Source organism: Musa acuminata, chromosome BXJ2-8 (assembly GCF_036884655.1).
Source record: "Musa acuminata AAA Group cultivar baxijiao chromosome BXJ2-8, Cavendish_Baxijiao_AAA, whole genome shotgun sequence".
NCBI classification, from domain to species: Eukaryota; Viridiplantae; Streptophyta; class Magnoliopsida; order Zingiberales; family Musaceae; genus Musa; species Musa acuminata.
This window is the reverse complement of record NC_088345.1, coordinates 51,227,325-51,254,547: the sequence shown is the minus strand read 5'-3', so window position 1 is coordinate 51,254,547 and position 27,223 is coordinate 51,227,325. Positions and strand designations below refer to the sequence as shown.

Here is a 27,223-nt window from a genome sequence, read left to right as displayed (position 1 = left end):
TTCAAACGCAAATGTGATGCTAATATCTCATATCAAAAGATCGTTATCCCTTTCCTTCTTATAGAAAACTATGTTGGATTTCACCTGCAAAACCTTTCTTCTGGTCAAGTCAGTGTGTTTTCCCTTCATTTGGGCATTGATAAAGAACATAGCAAAATCTCTGTTTTGAAAGTGGTAATGTAGTAGTAGTTGTTGTTGTCTCATTCTGGACGGACTCGATAGGCGTAAAAGAAACCCTTAGGAGTTGGGATGGGTTTTCTGCTTTTGCGTAGACGAATTGCATGTAAATGAGATGCATTGGGAATAATACATCAGAGGCCTCCGATCCTTCCATCTCTGCGCAGAAACCACCAGCTTCGAACCAGCGACACTCGGGACAGTCATGTCACCAACTTACACCTCCTCCTTGAATGAGGCATTCCTATGCTGAAGAAGGCAGCTGCAGCAAGTATCCTGGGAACTGATGGCAGTTGATGGGAGTAGGTGATTCGATCGGACTCGCTTTAACCATTCTTAGTACCACTCTACCGAACTCATCTCCTCGGTTGATGATTGCTATATGAAGATGCAGTCTCCATGCGTTGGCAGGCTCAGCTGCTTCATCAACCTGTTTTAACTGCAGACCTTAAAAGCTCAACTGTTACCAGTCGGTGCAAGTAAATGTCACCTGCATCCACTCCGCTATAAGATGGGCTGCAACCAGTGACATACACGGTCCATGAGAACTAGAGAAGCAAGCATGGAGAGGTCTTCTGCTAAGATGGTTCTAGTTCTTGCCCTCTTCCTTGCCTCCTTTGCTGTAGGGCTGGAAGCAAGGAACCTGGACGCGGAGCCAAAAGCTTATCAGCCTCAGAACATTCCCGAGCCATTTAGGGGGTTCCTGGGGAGGCCCAACCTCGGCGGAGCTCCTCGCTTCGGCCTTGGACGACCATTCCGCGGCATTCCGGGCTTCGGGACCGTGCCGGGGGTACCGGCAGCATCGGGCGGCGACCGCGGTGCTCCTCCACCATGATGGATGGCCATGGCTGCCTCGGACCTGAATCTGTCCGTGTAGGAAGTGGAGCTGCATTAGTGTTTTAGCTTGTGAGGGTGTCGTCTACTTAGCTCGTGTGTGCGTGTGTGTGTGTGTGTGACATGTGCGTGTGTGTGTGTGTGTGTGTGTGTGTGTGTGTGTGTGAGAGAGAGAGAGAGAGAGAGAGAGAGAGAGAGAGAGAGGTGGAGGTTGTGATGCTGTGGAGTCCTGAGTTTACTCTCTTTCTAATAAACAATGTGCTTTTGTGTTGGCTTATTACTCTTATGGACTAGTTGAAAGGTGCAGTATTGGGATCTCTCTCTGTCCCTCTCTCTAGTATTGGTGCACTAATATATGAGATTGGATAGTTCACTCCTTTGAACTGCTCCACTTAAAGAGGGTGAGGTGAAGTCACTCATCTCTCATCACTGTATAATGCATGCAAACTTATCTTACATGAGATTGCTTTCTTGATCAAACTATGATCTCTTTCATGGGACTAATACGGCAAATTGCAATATCAATTCAGCAATTTATCTGGTTTCAGAAATGTCTACAAGACTCGAATCCCCTTAGCAAATAGAGGAGGTGCATCAAAATCAAATCAGACAAGGATGAATCCCCAAGAAAAGGCATCCACTTTAGTAGATATATAGAGTTGAGTTCTGGCTTCTGTCTGTAGTATTTCAATTTACAGGTCAAGTTAGCAACCATGGCTAATAATCATACGAACTGCAAAGAATCAGATACTGCATAGTGGTGAGAATGTATCAAAGGTTTCTTCTCTCCAAATGCCACATTCTTACATTCTTGTAAGGATGCATGTACAGAAGTCATCGATAATTTCCAACCTCTTTTATTGTTGCAATATGAGGTTAGACTCCTCAACTTACATTCCATGGTCACAAGTAAATAATGTATAGAAGTAACTTCGATTTGAGTCAGGCAGCATGATTCATTGCAACTCCATTAATACCCGTAGAGGAGAATGTGAGTGAATCATGCGCGAGTGTCTGCAATACAGTAAATCAGATGATGAGCACAAAAAAAAGAAAAAACTAGTAGTAGACCACAACTCCTAATTTGTCGATCAAGAATACGGTAAACAACCGATTCACATTTATGAATATCACTAAAGTTTTGCATGTCAATGTAGTTTGTAATACAAGAAGAAAAACAGATTTAATTGGACTAAAGTGTAGGTAGCATATGAATTCGCATCAGCTACAATGTTAGGCTTGAAGTAACCAAGATTTTTTTTCCCTATCGTTTAGAAATTATTCATTCCAGATGCATAGTTAAAATCATAGGATATGGTTAAATTCATGTGGTGTTATTCAAGTTTTGCAAAAAGCTCACTTGGAACACTCGATGCCCATAAGATCTCTTGAATTAAATGGAGATTCTAAAACCAGAAAACAAGAATATTATTAACCAATCAAATTCATATGAAACAAAAAGAAGCAAGAAAATCCTACTCTACACCACACAATGTCAACCCCTCATTCCTCTTTGCAATTCCGATGACAAATGACATCAGGTTTACAGCATGGATGATGTGAGATGATGGATGATTGCAGATTTTATTTTAAACTCTCCACACAAAATATAGAATGATCACTAAGATACCGGCCTTTCTATAGTCATGATTTAAACCAATATCAAGGCATATTACTAGAGATTAGATGTCGAGCCCGGTTCCATGTAAACCTGAAGTAACACTAAACCCCTTGTGTTTACAACCAGAAAACTTATCAGCCTTAGTAATATTTCAAAAGATCTAAACAATCTTGAAAAAACTTCCCGCAATCATATTATTTATCAGATGCTTCTGTGAATCAGAATTTTTTAAAACGGCATAGAAAGAATTGTAACCATGGGATAACAAAAAAAAATGTCATAGAAAATGATATTTCTAGTGCATCCATAAAAGAAGTTCAAATTTTTTAACATAAAAATGATAGCAAAACTTGAATACTGTTTTCACCTGTTCTTGTGAGCGGAAATACATGAATGGTGTATAGTGGAGAAAATTTGAAACCCTGGATGTATAAATATCTGCATACCTGCATTTGAAAATAATCACACATCAATTATAAACAAACCAGAGTTGCATGTATTCTCACTACCCGTCTGTTGATGGGCAAATCAGAAAGCTAGTACAGGATGACATACTTTTCAATTTGTCTTGTAAGGTGACTCTTATCCCACAAGCCCGCACGTGAGAGATAACCCCACCTGGAAAGGAGCAAGTAGCTTAAGGGAATGAGGCTTTGAAATTAATATCCACAAAAAACAAAAATTCAGAGAGCAACAAGCATTCAAGAAGAAATAAAGAACCTGGGACCTAGAATTAGGATTGATTGGATCAGCCTAATCAGATCAGCAAATCAAGAATGACCAAAAAGTTAACATTAAAATAAAAAACAAGAAAAAAGTCAAATGCCAAGTTTCAAAAAAATTACATCTCATTGGTCTACCCAAACCTTGCAGGATAGTCATGCTGCCACAATGTCCTATAGCTTCTCTATCCATTTCTTCTTCTAATTTGAAGTCTAGCAATCACAATAGCATGAACCAGATGGGATTGACCAGTCTTAGCTGAATTGTAGCCAACACATCCACTCATATGGCTGAGAATGGCCAAAATCAAAACAGGTCGACAGATGACGTTTGACCAACATAGGTGCATGGGCTGGGTGAATCAAATATGTACAGGAATTGTTGGAAAGAGGAAACAAAGCCAAGGATTTAGACTGCAGCATTCCACATATGAAGTGGTTTTTGGTAATAAAATAGAGGTGAAGTGACAAGGAGGGGAAAAAATGTGTATATTGATAGAGGAAGAGAGGAGGAAGAGGAAGAAAGACTTTTTTTTCAAAAAAGGAAGTTAAATTACTGCTTCAAAGTTCTACAGAAATATCTGGTTAGGTCATTTGATTGATACCTTTGTATCTATCACTTTGTATCTGAAGAAAGACTTCACTTGCTTCACAATGCACCCAAAGGCAAGCAATAATGAATGACAACCTTTGGTCAGAGTCTCAGGTAAAAGCCACATTGAGAAGAAAGAGAACACCGCACAGACAATACCAGGTTATACAATCACAACAGCAAGGTAAAAGATTGATCATTGCTGGACTGGGTGACCCATTCCAAGGCCCATTATATGTGATTAGTCATTGCTAGATCACCTAATCATAAACTCCTACTGGAACAAGCTTATATATGGTCCACGACCGATACACTTTTTTTCTCACATATCGCATTAGGTATCAAAACTACTTTTTTTACCTTTTATTAAAGAGTTCTCCATCTGCTTCCAACATTGGTGCAATTTTCTGATCTAGTCTTTTCATAAGAATCAGCAGTTTCTGCATGCTTTCTGTCAGTTCTTGGTCATCCATATTATTTGCAGCACGAGTCTGAGAAAAGAAACAAGACAAGAGGAACCTCAAAAATGGTGAAATTTTGATGGTCAAAACATTAAACAAAAATCTCAGAATCACAGAACTTAGATGCACCCAAGTTCCACTATTTTTTTTATGAAGTCACTTTATATGTGGATGAAAAAAGAAGAATAGAGTATTCTTTCAGAAGTACTGGTTTGTGCACCACAGATCCAATGATAGAACATTGTTTTCGCAATATTCATTTAAAACTAAAAAAAGGCAAGAATGAAGTACCACCAGGATTAAAGGTAGCTAATCTTTGTCAAATTTATGTAAGTACAAACAAAAGAACTTGTTATTTCTGTAAGAATCTTCTATTCAAAGGATTTTACTGGTTAATCATGATTCCATCACATTTATTCCAGTACTACATAGGAAATTGGAAAGTCATGTATTCATTTATCAATTCTTTGATTGTTGAAAAGTCAATGACACTTTTTATACCTGTAGAACAAAGATTCATGTTTTTATTGGTGGAACCTTCTAGCTATCTGTTTCAGACAAAAGGTTCATTTTATTCATGTTAGCAGTAGACTAACGATAACAGATATATAATCAAGTAAATTTTGACTTATGAACATATAAGAAATAAAAAAACACATTGATGTATTAGATTAAAAATAATGAAAGAGAAAAATTGCAGAAAATTTATGTTATCTGTCATCTGAGTTCACCTGTGCTGGGCGGCCTTTCGTTCGGCGTTGCAATGCAAGGCGTAGCTGATTAAATAGATCTCCTACTGTTTCTTTCTGCTCTATAAGTTCTATTAGTTCTTCTTTGTGACTTCGACTATGGATCAATGCATTATACTGCAAAAAAGCACAAATCAATGGGAAGAAAACTGACACCTATTCTCAACTTAACAGAACCACTAAAATCTTCATTTTAATCATCATATGATGACTCTGCAATTACTTAATCATAATGTTGTTTTATGGAAATTAAATAATCATTTTAATCATCAAAATATTTCAATGCTTATAAAAGATGACTTTGGGAGTGAATATATTCAAACCCAAAAGAATTTATCAATATTTTATATTTGATAAGATATATTCTTCATTAATGCCAAAGTCATCAAGCCCGAAAACTAGAAAAATGAACATATTTTCATAAGATCTTTTATTTGAATAAATCTTTAGAATAATTATACAATGATATTCTAGAGTCCACCAAAACAAAGGCCACATTGCTAGACAATCGAAGTGATATATTAAGTTCCAGTTAAAAGCAAGACTTAGTTTCTAACCAACACTAGCAATTTCTTGGTCATAACACAAGATAGCAGTAAAAAACATATAATATGAGATATTAATCTACAAGAAAATATCTCAACTAAACTTTGTCTTTGTCAGATTGCAGGTGTGGTAGTGACATCGCCTCCTCTCAGTGATGTCATGGATTCCATCCACAGCTTGCACATTTAGCATCATTTCCACTTATCATCCATGTGATTGCATCAGAAGAAAAAAAGAAAATAAAGAACTTATCGATACTATATGATAGTAACTGGTGAGATAAAATAATTCTCGCCAAAAAGCAATCAAGCAAACAGTACCAACTACTACTAGAAACCTGATAAAAACTTGTAACATTCTTCAGCCAGGAATATGACAATGTATTAGTAAGAAATCAAACAAGGATTTCATAGATAATATTAAAAGTTACAGACAGCTTTTGGTGGAGTTGTAAATGGTCCTACTTTGATGTTTGGAATCCATGTGAAGTTCTACAGTTAACCTCTATGACAAATTTCCTTAAGATTCGATCCAATTATATATAGAGTGGAACAAGCTACCATAAGAATCTCAGAGATGCCAAATTGTCAGTTAAGTTCAACAACATGCTAGCTTCCCATCTTGAAAGAGATCATTGCCATGAGTTAATGAACATATAACAGATGCGAGATACCAGCTAACTAACCTCATCTTCTAATTCTCGACAGATCAATGCTGTCCGCCATCTCAAATGAACTTTTGATTGGCTTACATCTGTATAGATATGATCGCCAACATATAAGATCTCATCACCATGTACATCAAGGGATTTCTCTACCATCTGAGCACTTCCACCAGAGTACAAGCCACCTGCAGTAACAAAGGATTTAATAAGGAACTGTTCCAAATTCCAAAGGTTCAACTATCAGTTATATTACCAACGACACATGTCAAAGTCCATAATATCTAAGAACTAGAAACACAATGCTGCAGGTTTTAAATTGCTACCAGTCACAGATGCCTCCTAGGTTGATTTAAAAATGAGCTATCTCACTTAATTAGAAAAGAATACACTCCTGTACAGTCAGTGGATGGTTGTCTTGAAGGAGCCTTACAGCATTCATTCATGGTCTGTGATATACCAGGCAACAGAGCAGTTATTATTTGCAGTTTCATATCATTTTTTTACAGATCAAAATTTATTGGCTTTAATTGAATTGTGATGTAATGAGTAATGATTTATTTGATTGATTAAAAGGAGGGCTCCGGCAATGCAGGACCTGCAGAGAATCAATATGCATAGTCTTACCTCTGTAAGCGTATCCTTGTTTTCATGTCTGAAACACTAGTCATTAGATTACAAAAGAACAGCTTTAGCATGTCACTGCAGGCCCACCCTTTAGAAGGCAGCCCAGTCAATGATGCTCCAGCTAATAAATGGATGTTCTATGCAATATATTTATGCAATATGAAAGTATTGACAGTCAGTGAGAACCTCAAGCAGAGACCCATTTATAACCATATCCCAAGTTGCATTCATCAAATTGGCATGTATGACAAACATTATAACTTGATAAATTGTCTGATTTTTTCTAGCAGATGACCCAGGAAAAGAGGATAAAAAAAGCAAGTATCAGCTAAAAAATCAAAGTTGTAAAACAGACAAAAAATCAGGAATTTCAAAGTTGTAAAACTGGATGAAGCTCTTCCACTCTTTCAAGGAATTTCAAGGTTAGGCACGGCCACAAGAACAAGCTAAACCTGCCGATAATTCCGAATATGTGGCATTCCAAAGGATTCGCTGAATGGTGTAGGTGCAGATCAGGAGCTTCAAGTTTAAGCAAAATCAGGAAATCGAAGGGAAAAAACAAAGCAAGTCCGAGATCCATATGACTATTACTGTGGAGCAAGTCAAAATTCGGGGACATTGATACTTGTGGTCACATCTTGAGCTGACTGACATAGATAAAGAACAGGTATTGTTGCTCTGATAACACAATGGATCTAGGAGAGTTCCAGCGGTAGAAATATGGAATCAAAGGTATTGAACACTGCAAGGCAATTAAAATATAAAGATGCTATGGTCATGACAAGTGTCAAAAGAGAAGTATAAAGTTAACTAAAAAACTATCTGATTTCAAAATAAATATGGAGTTAAAGATTGAACATAATCAGTACAGAATATATATCATACCATGCACTTATGAGTAAAACCACAACACATGGCAGTTGCACCATGAAAGGCCTAAGAAAATAGAAAAGATTGATAAAAAGAGAAATATTCTCTACTACAATGGCACCTATAATCTAAGCATTGTTCTTGAGAAAAAAATACACCTATGTATGATAAGAAATAATTCCCTGGGTTAAGCAGTCATTGTGGATTTCTGAAATAAAGAATCTATCAGATAGCACGAATCGGGTCATATAAATTAATACCTTTATCTTGAATTTGAGGAGAGCTACTTCAATACTCTCTATGTGACTTGGACAGGTTTGACATACGATAAATAACATGCTTCCAATCTGATTTAATGCCCTTGTTTTGTTCCCAGTAGAACTTTCATCATGGGGTAAACAACAATACTAAAGTAGTTTGAACATGATGTTGGAAAAAGGTCATATGCATGGATCCCCACATCTTGTGTCTTATAAACTCGGTTTAGGGCTTGTGAAAGAGACATATAATATTGTGCCTAGAATAGAGATGTTCCACACAAATGAAGCTGCTGCTTCTCATATTGAAACTAAAACAATATAAGGAACATTTGAAAATAATAGAAAATGAGCTATCGACTACACATTGCATCACCTGACTTTGCTTTAAAACAGGGACGCATTAATCCATCACTTGTTACAACCTCATATAAGGGTTGAGACATTTGAAAAAATTCTGGCTTCCTTGCAGACACTAGAACCTTCAAAATAACAGCACTCATTAATTAGAAACTCACATGTGAAAATATTAATACAATAGAATACAAAAAGACGATTAATCAAAGTCAATGCCTAGTTCAACAAAAAGTGGAAAGTCCCGAGAAGTGATTGCCTCACCATTTCAAAAAGGTCTCGCCAACCCATATCATTAGGAAGAAACCTATTGAAGGCATGCTGCATCATTTTATTTGTATAATGGTAGTCGGAGTTGGTAATCAATAACAATTTCTTACCAGCCTGAGAAAGTCCACTTAATCTCATTAGTAAAAATAGTACATCAAAAAAGAAAGTTTTTAGAGATAAAAAGTGCATATGTCAACCTCCTTTTGATCTAAAAGAGCCAGAGGAAGTTCAGGATCAGGCTCTACAAATCGTTCAGGTTCTGCCATTATCTCACTCTGCAAAAAAGTAGCAGCCCGAAACTTGGATGTTCTTGCTAGATACCCAATTGGTAAGGATCATGAGTGATGGTCATAGGCTGGTATATTACCTTAAGCTGACCTTCAACATGTGCTCTGAAGAGGGCCTTAGCAACAGCCTGAAAGCCAAAGGAAATATTAGAATTATAATACTGGATCCCATGATAGTTAGATAAGCCGCAGCTTCTTGCCTTCTGGATCCCCTTATAATCAAGTGGCCCAAGTTCTGCTGGCATTGCTCCTTGATCCAATCTGTCAACCATCTGCAAGTGAAACTTATTAATGTCAGTTTTGCATTGTAATATGGCAAATATTAGAAAACTGAATAACAACACAGCATAATCTGAGGAAATAAAAGGGCCAATAAATAAGCAAAAAATTTGAAAAATATACAATTGCATCGTACATATAGAAGAAACATACATGTATTGGAAGGTTACACAGTGAAAGAATATTTAAGGGAAAATGTTGATGCTTACGCAGTGGAATAATATTGGACGTTTAAATGCATTACCCTGTCATACAATGTATCCATAATTTCTTTACCAGGTTGTCTCTTGATACCCCACTCATATGTGTTTCTTCCAAGATGAAAAGAAAATGCTGATGTTCTAATTTACTGGAGCTTCCTATGAAATACGTAAACTAAATGACACTTCTAGACATTACGTCAAACATCCAATAGGTATATTATAAGTTTGTTGCCAATCATTAACTATCACTTTCTCATTTTGACAGAACCAAAAAGTCAAACTTTAACATAGTATTATTCATCGGACTAGAAAATGCATCCAGAAAGTGAGCCAATTCAGCCATAAAGGGAGCAATATATAGTGTCTTAAGTAACTACTGACAAACGCATAAAACTTGATTCATTAAACATGCAACAGAACACCTATTAACTAATTGTTGCTTTTTCCATTAAAAGAAAAGAAAAAATAATAATAGGATTCACCAGAACCTGAAGTTCCTAGATTCTATTTCAGGATGGTAATCAACCTGCATGAACATCACAGCTTCTGAAACAGAGAAAAAGGTGTTAAGGAACTCCCAGCGGCTTTCCTTTCGCAGATCAACCAGTTCTCTCCCGTAAATCTCACTAGACCACAGATGAAAAGTGAAAAACATAAAATTTCTCTAACATTGATACTAAATAGAGAATAATTTGCAAGACCAGGAGACAACAGACGCACCTAATAGCTCGTGTTGAGAGCATTTTGGTACCATGCATTGCTCTCTTCACATAACCAAATCGATCGGCTTTAACCAAGTTTCCTCTTTCTTTATCCATGACCAGACCTCTAATAACCTGTGCAAAGAAAAAAAAAAAGATGCAAAAAGTCAAACAAATTCCTCATACCATACTCATCCAAAATGACTGCATCTATCAAGAGACAGGTTATCTACATTACTACATGCAACATAGCAAGATAGTTATGTTGCACCTATTCATCATGTTCATAAACAACATTACCATGTTTGGATCAAACTCGAGACCATCAACTGGAAAGCCCATGCTTCTTAGGTTGGCCATTCCATAATCATACGCACGCCCTTCCCAAGCCTGCAAAGTGACTAACAAGACATGTCATGATTCAATGAAACTTGCGTAAGCGATGCATATTTACACTTTAAAAGCAATTTAATATTAAGAATTTTAAGTTACATGATTAGTTTAAGTGGTTGGTTCTAGCAACCAATGAGTGGATCCGAAATGATCCGAGCAAGTACCTAAATGCCTGCTAGAACTCAAGCCATGTGCTGCTCAAGCTTAACTGATCATCAAGGACTTTTGCGCCAGTAAGCATGTGGCGGCATGTGTCCTACCAAAACAGTTATCACAACATGATATGCTGAGTCCTACTAGCAATTCTGATGCAGGCCCAGGCCAATTTTTGAACTATGCATGTTGGTGTTATGCCCTTGTGCCAACTGGCATGTGATAGTACGTATCTGTCAGAAAGGTAATGATATACCCCCTGCCACAGAGTTGAACAATTATGTTTGAGCATGGCTCTTCTACAGTTCTAGTAAACAGTCTATTAAATCATAGATCTATCTCTATAACCAGAGTGTTGATACTAAGATAAAACAAAGTCCTTACAGCAACATGGGTATGATGAGCAAACTGAAACACATGTGCCCATAGATATTAACTGAAAATAAAACCTATTTGGTTTATGCTCCACTCTGTTTCTTTTGCCCCTAATAAGAGCCCATTTGTAGGTTGTTTAAATATATCTTTTCCCTCCATTAAGCTCTAATGAGGGTATCCCATAAGAAGATAATGCATGTATGCATAAAGATCTAATTTGAGCTAGTAGAATGACTTCAGGGGCAGTGACTGAAGTGCCATTAACAAAGTCTAAGTAAAATTGACATGTAGCTAGTTACTTACCATTACATTATAGTGAATTAATGTATAGTCCATGTCATAACCTATTGCACTGATTGATCTGAGATTTAAAGTCCTGCTGCAGAAAATGCCACATGGAGAGTTTCTTAATGAGAAAGGATCCTGCATCCACCATGTTGCGAGTCAAGCATATGATATCTCTTTTATATAAGAATAAGATCCAAAATGCTACAATTGTATAGTTAGTTAATCAATATACACATATAACTACAAAATAACATTCAAAAATAAAGAAATACTAGGCGAGCTAAATCACAATTCAAGATTTGAAGTACAAATAAAATAGCTGGCGGTCTCCTTTCATATACTATCATCATCAAAGATCATCCTTGGAGCCTCTTATCATCACCAGATGACTGGCTTTAAAGTGCATCTCTTAACAAGGCACCATGGAGAAGAATTCAGCTGTGAACCAAACGAGAATCCTCTAATATTGGTGCTTAACTATTAAATAAGGCAGAACTAGGCAAAGAGTAACTTGCAATATAGCCAAAAGGCCACAGCAAGCAAAAACTTTGTGTTGGTTGAGGTTTAAGCTTATGCAATGGAGACACTCATGTAACTTCACATAAAGATCTTACAATGCAATAACTAAAAGTAAAACATTTATTAATGAAGAGAATGGTGATAATATAGCCTTTCAAAGAATGCAAGAGAAATAACTTATAAGATGCTCTGAAAGACAACTATTCAGGAATGTGTGTGGTAGAATTGGTCCAAGCAGGATTCCTCCAAAATAACTCACCTTGTACATTTTGTAGGAGCTACTGAAGGTACTAAAAAGTTACAGATATTACGTGCCAAAAGCCAGCTGCATTCTAAATGTAAATCTTTTATGCTTATTTTAGACTCAACTATGAGGGGAAAAAATTCATAGTAAAGCAGACATGATAAGTTTCCAGTATGTATGAGTTGCATAATAACTAGAAGATCAAATGATGGTAAAATTATACCACAATTCCCAAAGCATTAAGTGAGCATTCAGCTTCTTTAGCTTCAATTCTTGCTATCTCTCCAATCAGGCCATCTAAGTCAGCTTGACCATCAAAACCTACAAAAAAGACCAAAAAAGCAACTAACTCTCCAATCACAAGCTTTCCTTCATAATTATACTCACAAGACTCACTCAACTGAATAGTCATGACTATTCAGGGTGGACTATCAAAGGTAACATACTTCACAATCGCCCCCGCCCCCCCTCTCCCCCACGACAGGGATTCCTTCTAAACCCAATAATTCACCCACAGTCGTCATCAGACGGCCCTTGATACTGTATCTCTCAATACTTAATCCAAAATCCGTGTAATAATTACCCCCATAAATAAGTGTTTAGAAGCTGCAATTTGAGATTGGTTGGTGAACTATATAGCAGTCATAGGGCACATTTGAAGTAAGACTACTAAGCACAACATGTAAATATTTCTCCACAAGCCCAAGAGCTAAACCCAACCAACAATGAGGGAATTAGTGAACTTTTGCACTTGAACTAATATGCAAATATCAGTTCAGGCAGCTTTTAACCTTAAAACAAACCGTCACGGTCGAGTAGCAAACCAAGAATTCATAGGAAAAATCTGCCCTTTGCACGACGGAAGCTACAGAGAGGTCGTTGATACACCAATCCACCTAACACTGACGGCAACAGTTGAGTAGCAAACTCACCAAAAGCGTCGAGATGCTCCTCATTCACATTCAGATCCCCTTTCGTGCTTTCCCCCAAGTAATCCACATCCGACTTGCTCGAGGACGTCACAGAAAACACCTCCCCTTCCACGGACTCCGCAATAATTGTGCAGCGGCGAGGAGCGCGAGCCTTCCCCGCACCGGGACGCGGGAAGCCAAGTGCGCGCGCAGGTGCTCGAGCGGGGTTCCTGAAGCGAACCGGAGCCAACACGGGATTTTGAAGCCTCCGCAGCGAGCAGCTGCCACAGAGCTCGATCAAATCCACCATCGTTTCTCCTTTACGAGGAGAGCGATCGCGCGCGAGCAGAGCAAGCGGCCGGAGAACCGAGGGTTTGGAGGCACACCGCGCACGGGCAGAGCAAATAAAACAAAGAAATAAATAAATAGGTAAAGAATAATAACACAACAGTAACAATTAAAGGAGTAAAATATGATCTTAGGGACAATCCGGGATTGGGGGTGACAGAATCCAGTCGAGATTTAGTGTTGGACAAGGGACTAGATTGGTCAATGTCGTTGACCTATTTGGTTGACCAGCTGTTGAATCTAAATTGAAATTGAAGGCATATGTCAAAGGCAATATTAATTTTATCCATAATTTGATAATCTTATGTATTTTTTTATTTTTTCACCAAAAAAAAACCCTATATTTTGGTTTTTTTTCTAATTGCACTCTTATTTTAGAGAGTCCTTAAATTTTAAATAATTATTATTTTTATTAAAATTTAATGGTATTAGATAGTTCTGATTATAATGTTTTAAAATAAACTTATAATACTTTAATTCATGAAACTAATTAATTATAATGTTCCTGAATGAAGATTATACTGTCTTAGTTTAATATCTGAAAATATTATAAATCCATTTCAATTAATTTAAATTCTCACCAACCTTAATATTAACTTTATTAAACTTTATATTATTTTGGAATTTATTTTCTAAAAAAACCTGTTGTGGAATATTAAATCTTTATATTTTTCCACAGAAAAGTTTATCGGTTTTCGATACATTGGGTGTTATAATTATACATAAATCAATTTTTATAGGTAATTATATCCAAATATTTAAAATAAAAATAAATTTTCAACTATTAAATAAGATCCAGAAAATTAGTTTCATTAAATTGATTGTCTTAACTCAACAAGATTCTTAACAATAGAGCTCTATTGGATTCTAAAACCATTTCCTAATCTTTCATTCTATATCTTAATTGTATCAATAATTGATTTCCTAATCTTATTCTGATAGTGGAATCCCAATGATTGATTTCCCTTTCTTTTTGCTGTTTCCATTATCATTTTTTTTATTTTTTTCCCTTTAAGAAATAAATGAACTTCCATTAGAAATTTGCTTATCTCTTTTTATTTTACAGAATATGTGTCAAGAAATCTTTCCACTTAACATAACCAAAAAAAAAAAAAATTCCTCCCTAGTTATAATTTTAGATTCTCAATTAATATGAGCAGAATCTTAGACTATTATTTGCTCTTAAATGATAAAAGCACATCAAGAATATATTGTTTGAGCATCAAAAGCTAAAAATGTGGTCTTTCCGAAAATAGTGCACGTGAGGCGTAACGCAGTGATGAGTCCTCTAACTTCATCTAAGTAAGAGTTTTTATAATATACTCATTATGCTCATATAAATCAATCATTGTGTGGGGTGTATATATGGTTATTGTGATGTATAGGTGTTCTAAACCTGTTATGTATAAAATATAGTAAATTGTTTTACGTTCATGAGTATAAATAGTGATGCAATAATCATCCAAGAGGTTTTAATATCCAAAGCTGGTCGAAATCTGTGGCGTCTCTTTTATCTCGGAGGTATGATTTGTCTTTCTTATGATGCATCTTTCAATGTCTTTGCTTCGAGTTTTGATCTAATCGATCGGGAGATTAGTTTCTTTTCTTTTCTTTTATTGTTTGTTGTATATTTGGTTTATGATCGAACGATGAAAACTGAGAAGAGAAGGGGTGAGGGTGGGATTAGGAGGTGATGAAAATGGTGAGATAGGTTTTTAGATACAGTGGCAGCAAATGGAGATGACAATGTGATGTCGAAAAAGATCAACGAATGATCAAAATGGGGGGGGAAGGAAAGCCATTGCATGATCGATACAGTAGTTCAAATCTTGAAGCACAAAACAAAGAAAGAAGCATGAGACAAAATTATTCCCCCACCAAAACAACTAGAAGATGTTGTCATGGAAGAAAGAAGAAGACAACTCAAAATTATTCCCCCACCAAAACAACTAGAAGATGTTGTCATGGAAGAAAGAAGAAGACAACTCAAAATTATTCCCCCACCAAAACAACTAGAAGATGTTTTATCTCTCCATCAAATTTTGGATCCCTAATTGATATGATCATTGTTAGAGTTTCATAAAGTATGCAGAAAATTCATGGGTAATAATAGCTAGTGATCATTTAAATTACCCATCAGATTAGGAAAAGAGATGATTTTAGATTAATCGAATTGGATGATGATTGGGTTCGACAATATTGGAATTACCCAAATTCTCTATAAGATTATCCTTTAACCCATAGGTCCCACAACACACTAAAGGAATTACCCAAATTCTCTATAAGATTTTCAATGCGATGGTCGTATCTTCACAAATATATCTATTTCAAAAAATCTCTCTCTCTAAAACAGTATTAGATCAATAAGACTTTTAGGTTAAAATTTATCCGATAAAAAATTTTACTACCTTTATGACTGATAAATTAAAATATAAAAATAATATACTTGAATTAGTTAAATATAATATCTATTTATACATGTTAGAAAAATCTTATCTACCACTATTATAATCTTATCTACCTTATGACTACTAACGTTATTGTTAGGCGTCAGCCCTTATATGGTGTTCTATTAAGGTAACTTGAGTCGAGAGCCCAAGTCGGGTTCAGTTGAATCCACGTAATTCACGTCCAAGCCCAATCAAAGTATCGATTTGGGCTCATGGTCTCTGTTAGGGTTCCACCGTCGGTTTGATCAAGTGCTTTAAAAGTAGTGCTGGCGAGCCATCCCCATCCCAGGCCACACAATTGGCCAGCATAGTTACAAACACATGGCGATCATTGCACGGGACACCAACATCAGCTCTACGGTGACAGCTCCTCCTTGTGGTGGCCGCATCATGGCCATTGTTTTCGCCGGTGTGTGCGGCCGCCGAGTGAATGAAGACAGATTTGAATTCCTACCACGGGAGGAAGCCACCAACCCACGAAAAGCAGCCTGCTTTCGAAAAGTAAGAGAGTTGGTCAATGGCCGATGCCCCACCGTGTAGGAAGCTTCTTCCCCACTGACGCGAGCGACGGAGGCCCCTCATTTTGGTTTCCTCCTCTGGAAGAGAAGGGAGAAAGAGAGCCGGCATAGCAGGCTTCCAAACCTGACCGGGTCACCGCATTGAATAGTGAAACCGACCTTAATCCTTGTCGAAAATGGCTGAGATCAAGAAGATCGTCTTCTGCGTCTCCTTCCTGCTTGTTTCGGGGTCGACCGATGTTGTGGTGACAGGGAAAGATTGGATTGGCCGGTTCAATTTGGTTCCGGTCTGTAGATAGACCCGAGTGGGTCGCATCATTACATGCGAGTTTGGTCGAAAAGCCACGAACCGGACCGGTCCGGTTCGGACAAATCTGCATAGGGTAGGTAAGCAAGACGTAACATGGTATAATTATTGGGAATCAGGACACATCTAATTGACCTATCATAAAATAATTGACCTCTATTGAAAATGTGGGATCGACTAAGGAAAGAAACGAACCGGTGGGGCCGGTTCGGGATAGATCAATAATTTAAGGCAACATAGCCAAATTTGCATAGGGTAAGTAATCAAGACCAAACATGGGTCAAAAAAACCACTAAATCAAGTGAAGTATATGCCACGCGTCTAATTTTGGGAATAATGACACGTGAAATGGAAATTTTTGTGACGTCTGGACCACATATTATTGACTAAGCTGCCACGCGTCTGGACCACATATTATTGGAAAGCTAGTCAGAGATCGGCACACGACATACTTCATCTTTTAGGCTTGATGATCCACTGAGCTCCATTAAGCAGTGTGTTCTTGATTTTTAGCTTCAAAAAGGTCAACTGCTGATTTCTTCTGCGATTCTATACACTCACAAATCAACCATCCTAACCAGATCCAGATTTGCACCTTCAAACCTCTGATGTAGCTTTCGGTGCTTGATGATGCCATTAAAGAAATGGCTTCTTCCACATGAAGCTCTTTGTTGAAATATATCATGAAATGTTTATTTTGTTGTATAGAATGGAAAAGATAGGCAGTGATAGATAAAAGGAAACAGAGGCAGATGATCGACTGCAGGGTTTGGTTGGAGTCCACCGCGTGTCGGCCGACAAACCATCGTGGGGAGGATACAAGGCATAAGCCAACGCAAACCGCAAAGGGTTTGGTCAAACTCCACATGCAACAATCTAAATGTCCAACGCCAAGCGCATCTTCTCTCCGAGATGAACGCTGGGGATCCTATAATGAGTAACGAGAAAGATGGCATATGCTGTCAGTTGCCATTGCGGTGGACCATTCAAAGTGCGGAGCAAGAAACGTTTGACCACTTGCATGAATGGGTGTAAGGTAGTCAATATAAACTTGATCCCCAAGGAATGGGAACCTTCTCCCATCGTCGCATCATATTCTTCAAAGCCAAGAGGCATGGAGCATGTGTATATATTTGATAGCCCACTGCCCTAGTGGGGAAGGCAAAGACCTGTGTGGTCTGGGAAGGTGAGTTCTTCTGATAACTGTGTGTTGTTCCCGTCTGGTGTGGGGAGGTTGAGGATTCTTGATTTCATAGTCTTCATCATCCAGTTGATCTTGGTTGCTGTTTTTACTTGATCTGAAGCAGTTTCTGCTGCTTAGCTTGATCGAGAATCTTATTCCCTGTGCTCTCCGGACCCTTTTATTCTCCACTGCAACATCCCGTTTTTCTTCGGTCATTTTCTATTGCTAAACATCGATCGTTGTGTTTTCATGTTTTGAATCAATCATTCTGGAATACTTGATTGGTGTCAGGTTTTCTGCGAACATGTTGAGATCATGCTTTATCAATCTGATGTTAAAGGAAGAGCGTCTTTCTTCTTGTCAACTTTTTTGTGAATATAACATGAAGAACTTTTTGTTCTCAGAGACGCAGAGCGAGAGAGAGAGAGTTCTCTATCTCGTTGCAGGGGAGAAGGGGAGTACTGCCCACAGATTACTATTCCAGTTAAGACCGGGCTACAAACGATAGACATGGGTGTTGTAGGCGAAAAGGATTTTGGTACTGTTGCAGATGCTGAGAGGACTCAAGAACAGGGATCATGTAGCAATTCTGCGTCGGACAAGCCGACAGCGAGTTCTACGGAGAATCAAGATGTGGAGGCCAGGGGGAACAACAAGGATCAAGATAAGACCAAGTACTCTGTGCCGTTCTACAAGCTGTTCTCTTTTGCAGACTCCACAGATGTAGTTTTGATGGTCCTGGGATCGCTGGGTGCCATGGGAAACGGGCTTGCCCTACCTATTATGACAATTCTATTTGGGAATCTGATCCAGTCCTTTGGAGGAGCTTCGAATTTAGATGATGTGATCGATGAAGTTTCCAAGGTATGCGTATCGTCATGCTCAGAGCTTACCATCTTAATGCTTCACATCTACGTTGGTTCCTCAATCATAAGAATTGAAATATCTAGCATGTTTTAATGGTTGACCACAAATTAGATTAGGGTTCTTAGGAGGATGACTTGGTGCCCAGATTTCATAGTGATTTATACTTACTCGTTGAAATGATTTAATAACACTCAGGTATCACTGAAATTTGTCTACCTCGCAATTGGAGCAGGCGTCGCATCTTTCCTCCGTAAGAATGCTTTAATTACTACAAACATATGACAGAAAATTTACTTCTACCGTTGCGTTATGATGGTAGTTGCTGAAAAACTTTGATTTCTGTCAGAGGTGGCTTGCTGGATGGCTACCGGGGAAAGACAATCTGCAAGAATAAGGAACTTGTACCTGAAAACCATACTAAGGCAAGAAATTGCGTTCTTTGACAAGGAAACAAATACAGGTGAAGTGGTCGAGAGGATGTCTGGCGATACTGTTTATATACAGGATGCCATGGGTGAGAAGGTACTTATTTCATGTTTGCATTTTCGCCTCGGATGGCATCAGTCACTGTTTTTGAAATTTATCTACTGATATGTCAGTGTAATCCTTTTTCGTCGTAACTTATTTCCACTGTTTTTCACAGGTGGGCAAATTCATTCAGTTGACATCGACATTCTTCGGAGGGTTCATAATTGCATTTGCTCAAGGGTGGCTTCTCACTCTTGTCATGCTGTGCACTATCCCCCCATTGGTAATTGCAGGAGGCGCCATGGCTAACATCGTGACCAAGATGGCATCACGGGGACAAGCAGCTTATGGAGATGCAGCAAACGTGGTTGAGCAGACGATTGGTTCGATTAGGACAGTAAGTTTTGCTTGTTTTAGAGAGATGAAGACATGATAAAAGAGAATTGTCTGACAAAATTTCCCTATGGAATCTGACTTCTTACACAGGTTGCTTCTTTCACTGGAGAAAGACAAGCAGTAAAGAAGTATGATAAGTCTTTGGTAAGAGCATACAATGCAAGTGTTCAAGAGGGTTTGGTAGCTGGATTAGGCCTTGGAACTGTCATGCTTTTCATGTTTGCTGGGTATTCCTTGGGAATATGGTATGGAGCAAAATTGATACTGCAAAAGAGTTACACTGGCGGCAAGGTCATCAATGTGATATTCGCGATCCTCACTGGCTCCTTGTAAGTGTCGCTAATTGCAGTTTATACTTATTATGACACATGTCATAAGTGTTGCATAATGTTTCATGCTTCTTGTATGGTGGCAGGCTTGATGTTGATAGTGAAACAATATGCCTTATTAGGTGGTCTAAAAGAAAAGGCACCGAGAATTTTCTCTCTTGGCATTGTGCTAACAAACTTTTCTAACACGCTAGTCTCTATATTGAGGCCATTATGTCTCCATGCAGCTATTGTTTTTTCCATAGAAACCTAATATGCTCATAATTGTGATTGTTAGCTTGTTTATTGACATGAATTATGACATGAATCTGAATGATCGGTCACAGAAATGGTGCAATGAAGAGGAAAATGGCATCCAAAGCAAATCTTAGCCTTTACTCTGACACCGATAAAGAGATATGAATATGAACATGTTCTCCACTCATTCAAGTTATTATTATGCATTTTTTTTTAATGCATAGATGATATGGATGCACAACATCTGTAGAAGTAGGAACTTTGTTCAACCATTACATAATTGTTTGGTTCGTCTTGGCATTCTGCAACGTTAAAAAATTTCAAGAACTCATTTGTAAGATCAGATTATTTTGATTTCCTTTTCCAAAAGTTTTGTGCACCATATTTTGAACTTATCTTCATCCAATTCTCCAGCTCATTAGGCCAGATAGCACCTTGCATGACAGCATTTGCAGCAGGACAATCTGCTGCTTATAAGATGTTTGAGACGATCAAGCGAAAGCCAGAAATTGATGCTTATGATGCCAAAGGAAAGATACTTGATGATATTCACGGGGATATTGAATTTAGAGATGTTTGTTTTAGTTATCCAGCCAGACCAGATGAACAGATCTTTCGTGGGTTTTCTCTATTCATCCAGAAAGGAACAACTGTTGCATTGGTTGGTGAGAGTGGAAGTGGAAAGTCAACTGTTATTAGTTTGATTGAAAGGTTTTACGATCCAAATGCTGGTGAAGTCCTCATAGATGGAATAAACCTCAAGGAGTTTCAACTCAAATGGATTAGAGGAAAAATTGGGCTTGTGAGTCAGGAGCCGGTCCTATTTGCTTCAAGCATTAGAGACAATATAGCGTATGGCAAGGATAATGCAACTGTTGAAGAAATCAGAGCTGCAACAGAACTGGCTAATGCTGCCAAATTCATAGATAAATTGCCCCAGGTAAGAACATTTCTGCTTTTAGGAGCTTCCATCATTGATCAAAAACACCAAACTTCATAGACACTTCTTATATGTTAAAAACTAGGGATCTTCTTTTCTTGACTTCATATTAGATTTTCTTCTTGTGAAATGATCAAATGTTGGATAAAACATTAATTTTCAGGGTCTTGACACCATGGTTGGAGAACATGGAACTCAGCTATCAGGGGGTCAAAAGCAAAGAGTTGCCATTGCTAGAGCAATTCTGAAAGATCCTCGTATTTTACTTCTAGATGAAGCTACAAGTGCGCTTGATGCTGAGTCAGAAAGGATAGTACAGGAAGCACTTGATAGAGTCATGGCAAACCGTACTACTGTCATTGTTGCTCATCGATTGAGCACCATTAGAAATGCTGATACAATCGCTGTTATACATCGAGGATCAATGATCGAAAAAGGTAAATATTTACTGATGCTATAGAAGTTAAGTTTGCCAAGGATCATTTAGCTCATCTTCCTCAAGTTGTTGACAACCGAGCCATGAATACTTCTCTATGCTTGTTTAGATGAAAAAGAGCCAAAAATCCAGCCACCTTGTATAATGACACACAAATTGTTAACATTTACTTATGTTTCCAGGTTCACATACAGAGCTCTTAAAGAATCCAGATGGAGCTTATAGCCAGCTCATTCGCCTGCAAGAAGTGAACCGAGATGCAGATAATGTAAATAGACATGATTCAGAAAAATCTGATGTTTGGATTGGTTCAGCAAGGTCCTCAAGCAAAAAAATGTCTTTCCATCGCTCAATTAGCCAAGGATCATCAGGCAGGCAAAGCAGTAGCCATTCGTTCCAAGCTGCAGTTGGTTTGCCTGTAGGAATTGATGTTCAAGATATTACATCTGAGAAAATGGATCCTGAAATTCCTAATGAACGGTCAAATGAAGTACCTCTCCGCCGACTTGCATATCTTAATAGACCAGAGATCCCAGTCTTGGTGCTTGGCTCTTTTGCTGCCATTGTTAATGGGGTCATATTTCCCATGTACGCGATACTCTTATCAAATGTGATAAAAGCATTTTATGAGCCACCGCACAAGCTTAGAAAGGATTCTAACTTTTGGTCTTTAATGTTCCTGGTGTTTGGTGGGATTTCTTTAATTGCCCTACCAGCTAGATCCTACCTTTTTGGCATTGCAGGATCAAAGTTAATTAGGAGGATAAGGCTAATGACATTTCAGAAGGTGGTTAACATGGAGGTAGAATGGTTTGATATGCCAGGGAACTCAAGTGGAGCAATCGGAGCAAGGCTATCAGCAGATGCAGCGACGGTCAGAAGTCTTGTTGGTGATGCACTTGCATTAATTGTTCAGAACATTACAACATTGATTGCTGGCTTGCTGATTGCTTTTATTGCCAATTGGCAACTCGCTCTAATAATCCTGGCTTTGGTGCCTCTCTTGGGTCTGAATGGATATGTACAGATGAAGTTTGTGAAGGGGTTCAGCAAGGATGCAAAGGTATGGTCCCATAGTTCATAATGTTTCTTTGTTGAACTTGCATAAGATATCTGTAGATTGCATCTATTGATTTACCTTTTCTCTATGTATTTTCTATAGATTGACTAGAATTAATTACATATTACTTCTAACTCCGTCATTGAAACAAATAAACGTTTGTATTGTGCTGAATTATTTTAGTAGAAAACATATTTTAAAACCCAACTGGATGAACTTGTTTGGCATATACGATTTTGAACATATTTAATTGAACTAAAAAATTGTTCTCTCTAGGAAAATAAGTTTGATATTTTCTACTAACGTGGAGAGTTCTCTTTTGTTAGAACCAGAAATTTGCTATGTTAATGTTTTCTAACGATTATCAACTAAAATGGCTGTAGATAATGTATGAGGAAGCAAGTCAAGTTGCAAATGATGCAGTTGGAAGCATCAGAACAGTTGCTTCATTCTCTGCTGAAGAGAAGGTGATGGAAATCTACAAGCAAAAATGTGAAGGCCCCACAAAGAAAGGAATTAGACAAGGGTTGATCAGTGGTGCTGGATTTGGTATTTCCTTCTTCTTGTTATTTTGTGTTTATGCGGCAAGCTTTTATGCTGGAGCACGGTTAGTTGAGAGCGGGAAGGCTACATTTGACAAAGTATTTCGGGTACGTGATTCTAAGAAACTTCTATTACTCGAGATTTTGTTAAAAAAAAAAAGTGAACTTTTCTTGCATGTTTGATGTCTGAAAGCTTAAAATTTAGCTCGTAACACATCTTCAAGATATCAGAGTGAGAACCTTGTCAGAAGACGCTCACAATCTTTAAAGCTGAATGTGTAGATGAGTGCATCTGTTAACTCTAAAACATCACTAGTTAAAGAACATGTTCCCCAATTAAAAGACAATTTTTGCGAGAGAACTAGTTCTGGTTTTGCCTATGAACTGCATAATATCCAATGAAATCTTAAAATAAATCGATAAGTTCCAAAACTTGTTGATACGAACCATAATAAATTTTGCATGTTGTCTGCAGTACTTGTGATGCTGGTGGAACACATCAAACTTTTTGTGATTGCATTGTTTTCAGTCTCCTAATCGTTGCTCTTAATTTGCTTTGAAGGTCTTCTTTGCTCTTGCAATGGCAGCCATTGGGATTTCTCAGTCAAGTTCCTTCGCACCAGATTCTTCAAAAGCCAGATCAGCTTCGGCATCAGTATTTGCAATTCTTGACCAGAAATCTAAGATAGATCCAAGCGATGAATCTGGCATGACCTTGGAAAGATTGAAGGGAAACATTGAGTTTCGACATGTCAACTTCAAGTACCCTACGCGGCCAGATATCCAGATTTTCCAAGACCTGTGCTTGACAATCCAGTCTGGAAAGGTAAACCAATACTGGTAGATGCATATGTGTACTGAGCACACAAACATACTGATGTGACATTGGATAAATTGCTAGACCAAGACATAGTAGAACAAGTTCATATACTTCCAGATGAAATAGTTGCTACTGGAAATTGCATTAAGTAATAATTAATGTTTAACTTTTTCTGCTGAAGTTTTTTTTTACTGAAGTAATAGCAATCTTTGGTTTGTACCAAAAGGAATTTTTGAGAAGTGAAAATAATTTTTACTAATGAAACTCTTATCAAGTATTGAAGGTATTGTGAGACCTGACCTTATAAAGACACTATCTTATGAAATTCTTTTCCTCTTCACAGACAGTTGCACTTGTTGGAGAGAGTGGTAGCGGGAAATCAACTGTCATATCGTTGTTGCAGAGATTTTACAGTCCTGATTCTGGTGAGATATTGGTGGATGGGATTGAAATACAAAAGATACAACTGAGGTGGTTGAGGCAGCAAATGGGTTTGGTGAGCCAAGAACCAGCTCTGTTCAATGATACAATTCGTGCCAACATTGCTTACGGAAAGGAGGGAAAGGCTACTGAAGCTGAGATCATAGCTGCTGCAGAGTTATCAAATGCCCACAAGTTCATTTCCAGTTTGCAGAAGGTCAGATGCCGAATATGAACTTTTGTTAGATTACAATTTATTACCTATAGAAATCAATTTGTTACTAGTCTAATAATCTCTTCTCTTCATCCCTCAAACTAGTTGTTTCAAAAGGTTCATTTAGTTGGGTCTTAGACCCAATAGGTTCTAGTCGATAATTTCACCTCTAGCATATCAGGCCAGAATTTTATTTACTTGCATTTCTAATTTAAGTCAAACCCTGTTTGTTCTGGGAAATCTGAGGAGCTGATTCCCCAAGATTATGGCAATGTACTAAAAGTGTTGTCCCAATGTCCTTGGTCATCTTAGTTCTCTTATTAATTCGTGAGACCAATAGATTTTACCATGTCTTCCTTGCTTCCATTATCATTTTGGCTAAATACTTCGAATCACAGGGCTATGACACACTGGTTGGAGAACGGGGAGTGCAGCTATCAGGTGGCCAAAAGCAGCGTGTCGCAATTGCACGTGCCATTGTGAAGGAGCCCAAGATTTTGTTGCTGGATGAGGCAACCAGTGCACTTGATGCTGAGTCTGAAAGAGTGGTGCAGGATGCACTAGATCGTGTTATGGTCAATCGAACCACAGTCGTTGTAGCTCACAGGTTATCTACTATAAAGGGTGCGGATTTGATTGCCGTCGTCAAGAATGGAGTGATCATAGAGAAAGGGAAGCACGAGAAGCTGATAAAAATCAAGGATGGAGCTTACGCCTCCCTTGTAGCGCTTCACATGAGCGCTGCATCTTAATAATCTTTCCTTCCTGCTTCAGTTACAATTTTTAAGGCTTCAACAATTTTGTCGTCTCCCTCTCTCATGTATCTGTTACTTTATATACATACATATATATAAAGATGTAAGACAGTAACATCTTATTGAAGGATTGGGTGAATTCTTTGGTAAGAAGCATAAACATCTTGTATCTTCTGAGAAATATTAGCCAGAACTTATGGTACAGACAGCACATGCTGCCGCAAATGACTGTGCCACATCAAATTGTTATGTTTTGATTACCAAGCCATGATTATCAAATTGTTATTTAACTGAGACATCTCCAGTGAATATATTTAAGAAAAAGTTAAAGAGAGAAATAAAAGAGAGGAAAAGACAGAGGCAAATAGGACAAGAGAAAGAAGAAACATCTACTGGTACATGCAAATCACATCATGGTTACATCAATGTGAGTTTGTAGATCTTGCATCTTCCAATAAACAATGATAAATCTCAATTTAGTTTCCATTTGCTTTAGACTTTCCTTTTAGAGAATCCCTTGTCCATTGGTAGCTTGGCACTTTTTGAGCATTAAGAGCTGAAGAATAATCCCGAACACTTGGGAGTCCTGAATGGTACAAACAAGGGAAGGGGACTTCTACCAACTTCATGGTTGAATGCTAAGGGAACTCAATGCTGTTTGCTTGTATCATTTAACTGCTTTGGTGCACCAAACTGTCATAGACCAGCTGCAAAGTTCTTCTTTGACCCCTTTTAAGCTTTGAAAGGTACATCATCCAAGTCTGAGTTTACAGAAAGTTTCCTTGCAGCTTCACTGTTACTGCATGGTTCTTGCAGAACAATATATGTTGGCCAAAGAAAAGAACAGGAAAATATACTGCACAGGTTACGTTGCTTCCAAGTTTCCATTCATGTTAGCCTATAAATTCTGGTGCCACTCCATCTACAAGCAAGTAGTTCTGATACAGTTCATGAAACAGGTGGGTGGGAGATGGGAGGAGGTTGGAAATCATTGCTTGCTTTCTTTGGATTCACCAGGAAACCCTACCAGGGAGAGGAAGAAGCTGAACGAAGGCATCAGAGGCCAAGGAAGATTAGACAAAGCGATGAGGACGACAATGGCCACTGGTATGCGGAGCCTGATATAGACAGGAAGGCCAAAGAATACATTGAGAAAATCCACAGGCAAATGCAATTGGAGAAGAAAGATATGGCAGACTAGTCTGTAGATCTTGAGCTGAAACACATTTCATCTGAAGTAGAGCTCTTGTCATCAAGCTCCTTCCTTGTGTCATGATGCTATAGAAGATATGAAAAGTCCTCTGCAGTTTGTGTACCACTGATTCTTAGATCAGTGGAAGGCATAAAAATTAGCTGTTATTTTGCTGTAGAACATGGAAAATATTTTCAGTACTATTGGAAAGTATAAAAGGAGACAAATAGCTCATCATAATTATATTTTGCTCTTATTTTCAGGAACAATACTAAGTATTAGTGCTTGCCTTAAGTTTAATTTGCAGATATGGCACATCCAAAGGACAAGAGAGGGATGAGGTACCATAATCTAAGTTAACATCTAAATCTTCTTCATCCCACATGCAATTCAGATAGAAATAAAATTATGTATTTATATTGTTACTACTCTTCATGGTGCTTATTTAATTAGATGCATAGCAGGTTTCAACATGGTAAAATACACAACTAGTAAATGTTTATCCAATACATAATAGAGGTAAATAATGATTCATATTATTTAAATCTAAGGATTTAAAAAATATGAATCTCTGTGTTTCACATGGCTTGAACTTTGAAGCATCTCTGTGTTCTTCCTCGGAGTCAACATGATGCTTCAAATGCTTA

General features: G+C 37.9%; 2 protein-coding genes across 3 annotated transcripts; one reads left to right on the top strand and one right to left on the bottom strand.

Annotated features, from left to right (window-relative positions):
- Positions 1-1,627: 1,627 nt before the first annotated feature.
- Positions 1,628-13,502, bottom strand: LOC135620120 (uncharacterized). 2 transcript variants are annotated; one of them, XM_065122794.1, is made up of 17 exons: positions 13,116-13,502; positions 12,407-12,504; positions 11,436-11,555; positions 10,512-10,601; positions 10,231-10,346; positions 10,037-10,136; positions 9,229-9,300; positions 9,109-9,156; positions 8,939-9,016; positions 8,736-8,855; positions 8,494-8,599; positions 6,388-6,551; positions 5,139-5,273; positions 4,307-4,437; positions 3,188-3,250; positions 3,000-3,078; positions 1,628-2,025 (listed from the first exon to the last, which is right to left on the bottom strand). In XM_065122794.1, the coding sequence occupies exons 1-17, from the start codon at positions 13,402-13,404 to the stop codon at positions 1,954-1,956; spliced, it is 1,881 nt and encodes a 626-aa protein (XP_064978866.1). In that variant the 5' UTR covers positions 13,405-13,502; the 3' UTR covers positions 1,628-1,953. The 2 variants fall into 2 exon arrangements, with proteins under 2 accessions (XP_064978866.1, XP_064978867.1); XM_065122795.1 differs by lacking the exon at positions 12,407-12,504 and having other exon boundaries at positions 13,116-13,285.
- Positions 13,503-17,554: 4,052 nt separating this feature from the next.
- Positions 17,555-25,609, top strand: LOC103995907 (ABC transporter B family member 11). Its single transcript, XM_009416649.3, has 13 exons — positions 17,555-17,903; positions 18,305-18,764; positions 18,963-19,017; positions 19,114-19,289; positions 19,411-19,632; positions 19,722-19,960; positions 20,612-21,137; positions 21,301-21,574; positions 21,756-22,636; positions 23,017-23,283; positions 23,738-24,001; positions 24,339-24,632; positions 25,028-25,609. Exons 1-13 carry the CDS (start codon positions 17,839-17,841, stop codon positions 25,379-25,381), a joined length of 4,077 nt encoding a protein of 1,358 aa, XP_009414924.2. The 5' UTR covers positions 17,555-17,838; the 3' UTR covers positions 25,382-25,609.
- Positions 25,610-27,223: the final 1,614 nt, after the last annotated feature.

Coding starts and splice junctions, on each gene's coding strand:
- LOC135620120 (XM_065122794.1), bottom strand. CDS start 13,404: ATGGTGGATTTGATCGAGCTCTGTGGCAGCTGCTCGCTGCGGAGGCTT. Junction 10,602..11,435: donor TAATTCACTATAATGTAATG/GTAAGTAACTAG, acceptor GTCACTTTGCAG/GCTTGGGAAGGGCGTGCGTA. Junction 2,026..2,999: donor ATTTCCGCTCACAAGAACAG/GTGAAAACAGTA, acceptor ACTGTATTGCAG/ACACTCGCGCATGATTCACT.
- LOC103995907 (XM_009416649.3), top strand. CDS start 17,839: ATGTGTATATATTTGATAGCCCACTGCCCTAGTGGGGAAGGCAAAGAC. Junction 17,904..18,304: donor GACCTGTGTGGTCTGGGAAG/GTGAGTTCTTCT, acceptor TTTTGTTCTCAG/AGACGCAGAGCGAGAGAGAG. Junction 19,633..19,721: donor CGATTGGTTCGATTAGGACA/GTAAGTTTTGCT, acceptor CTTCTTACACAG/GTTGCTTCTTTCACTGGAGA.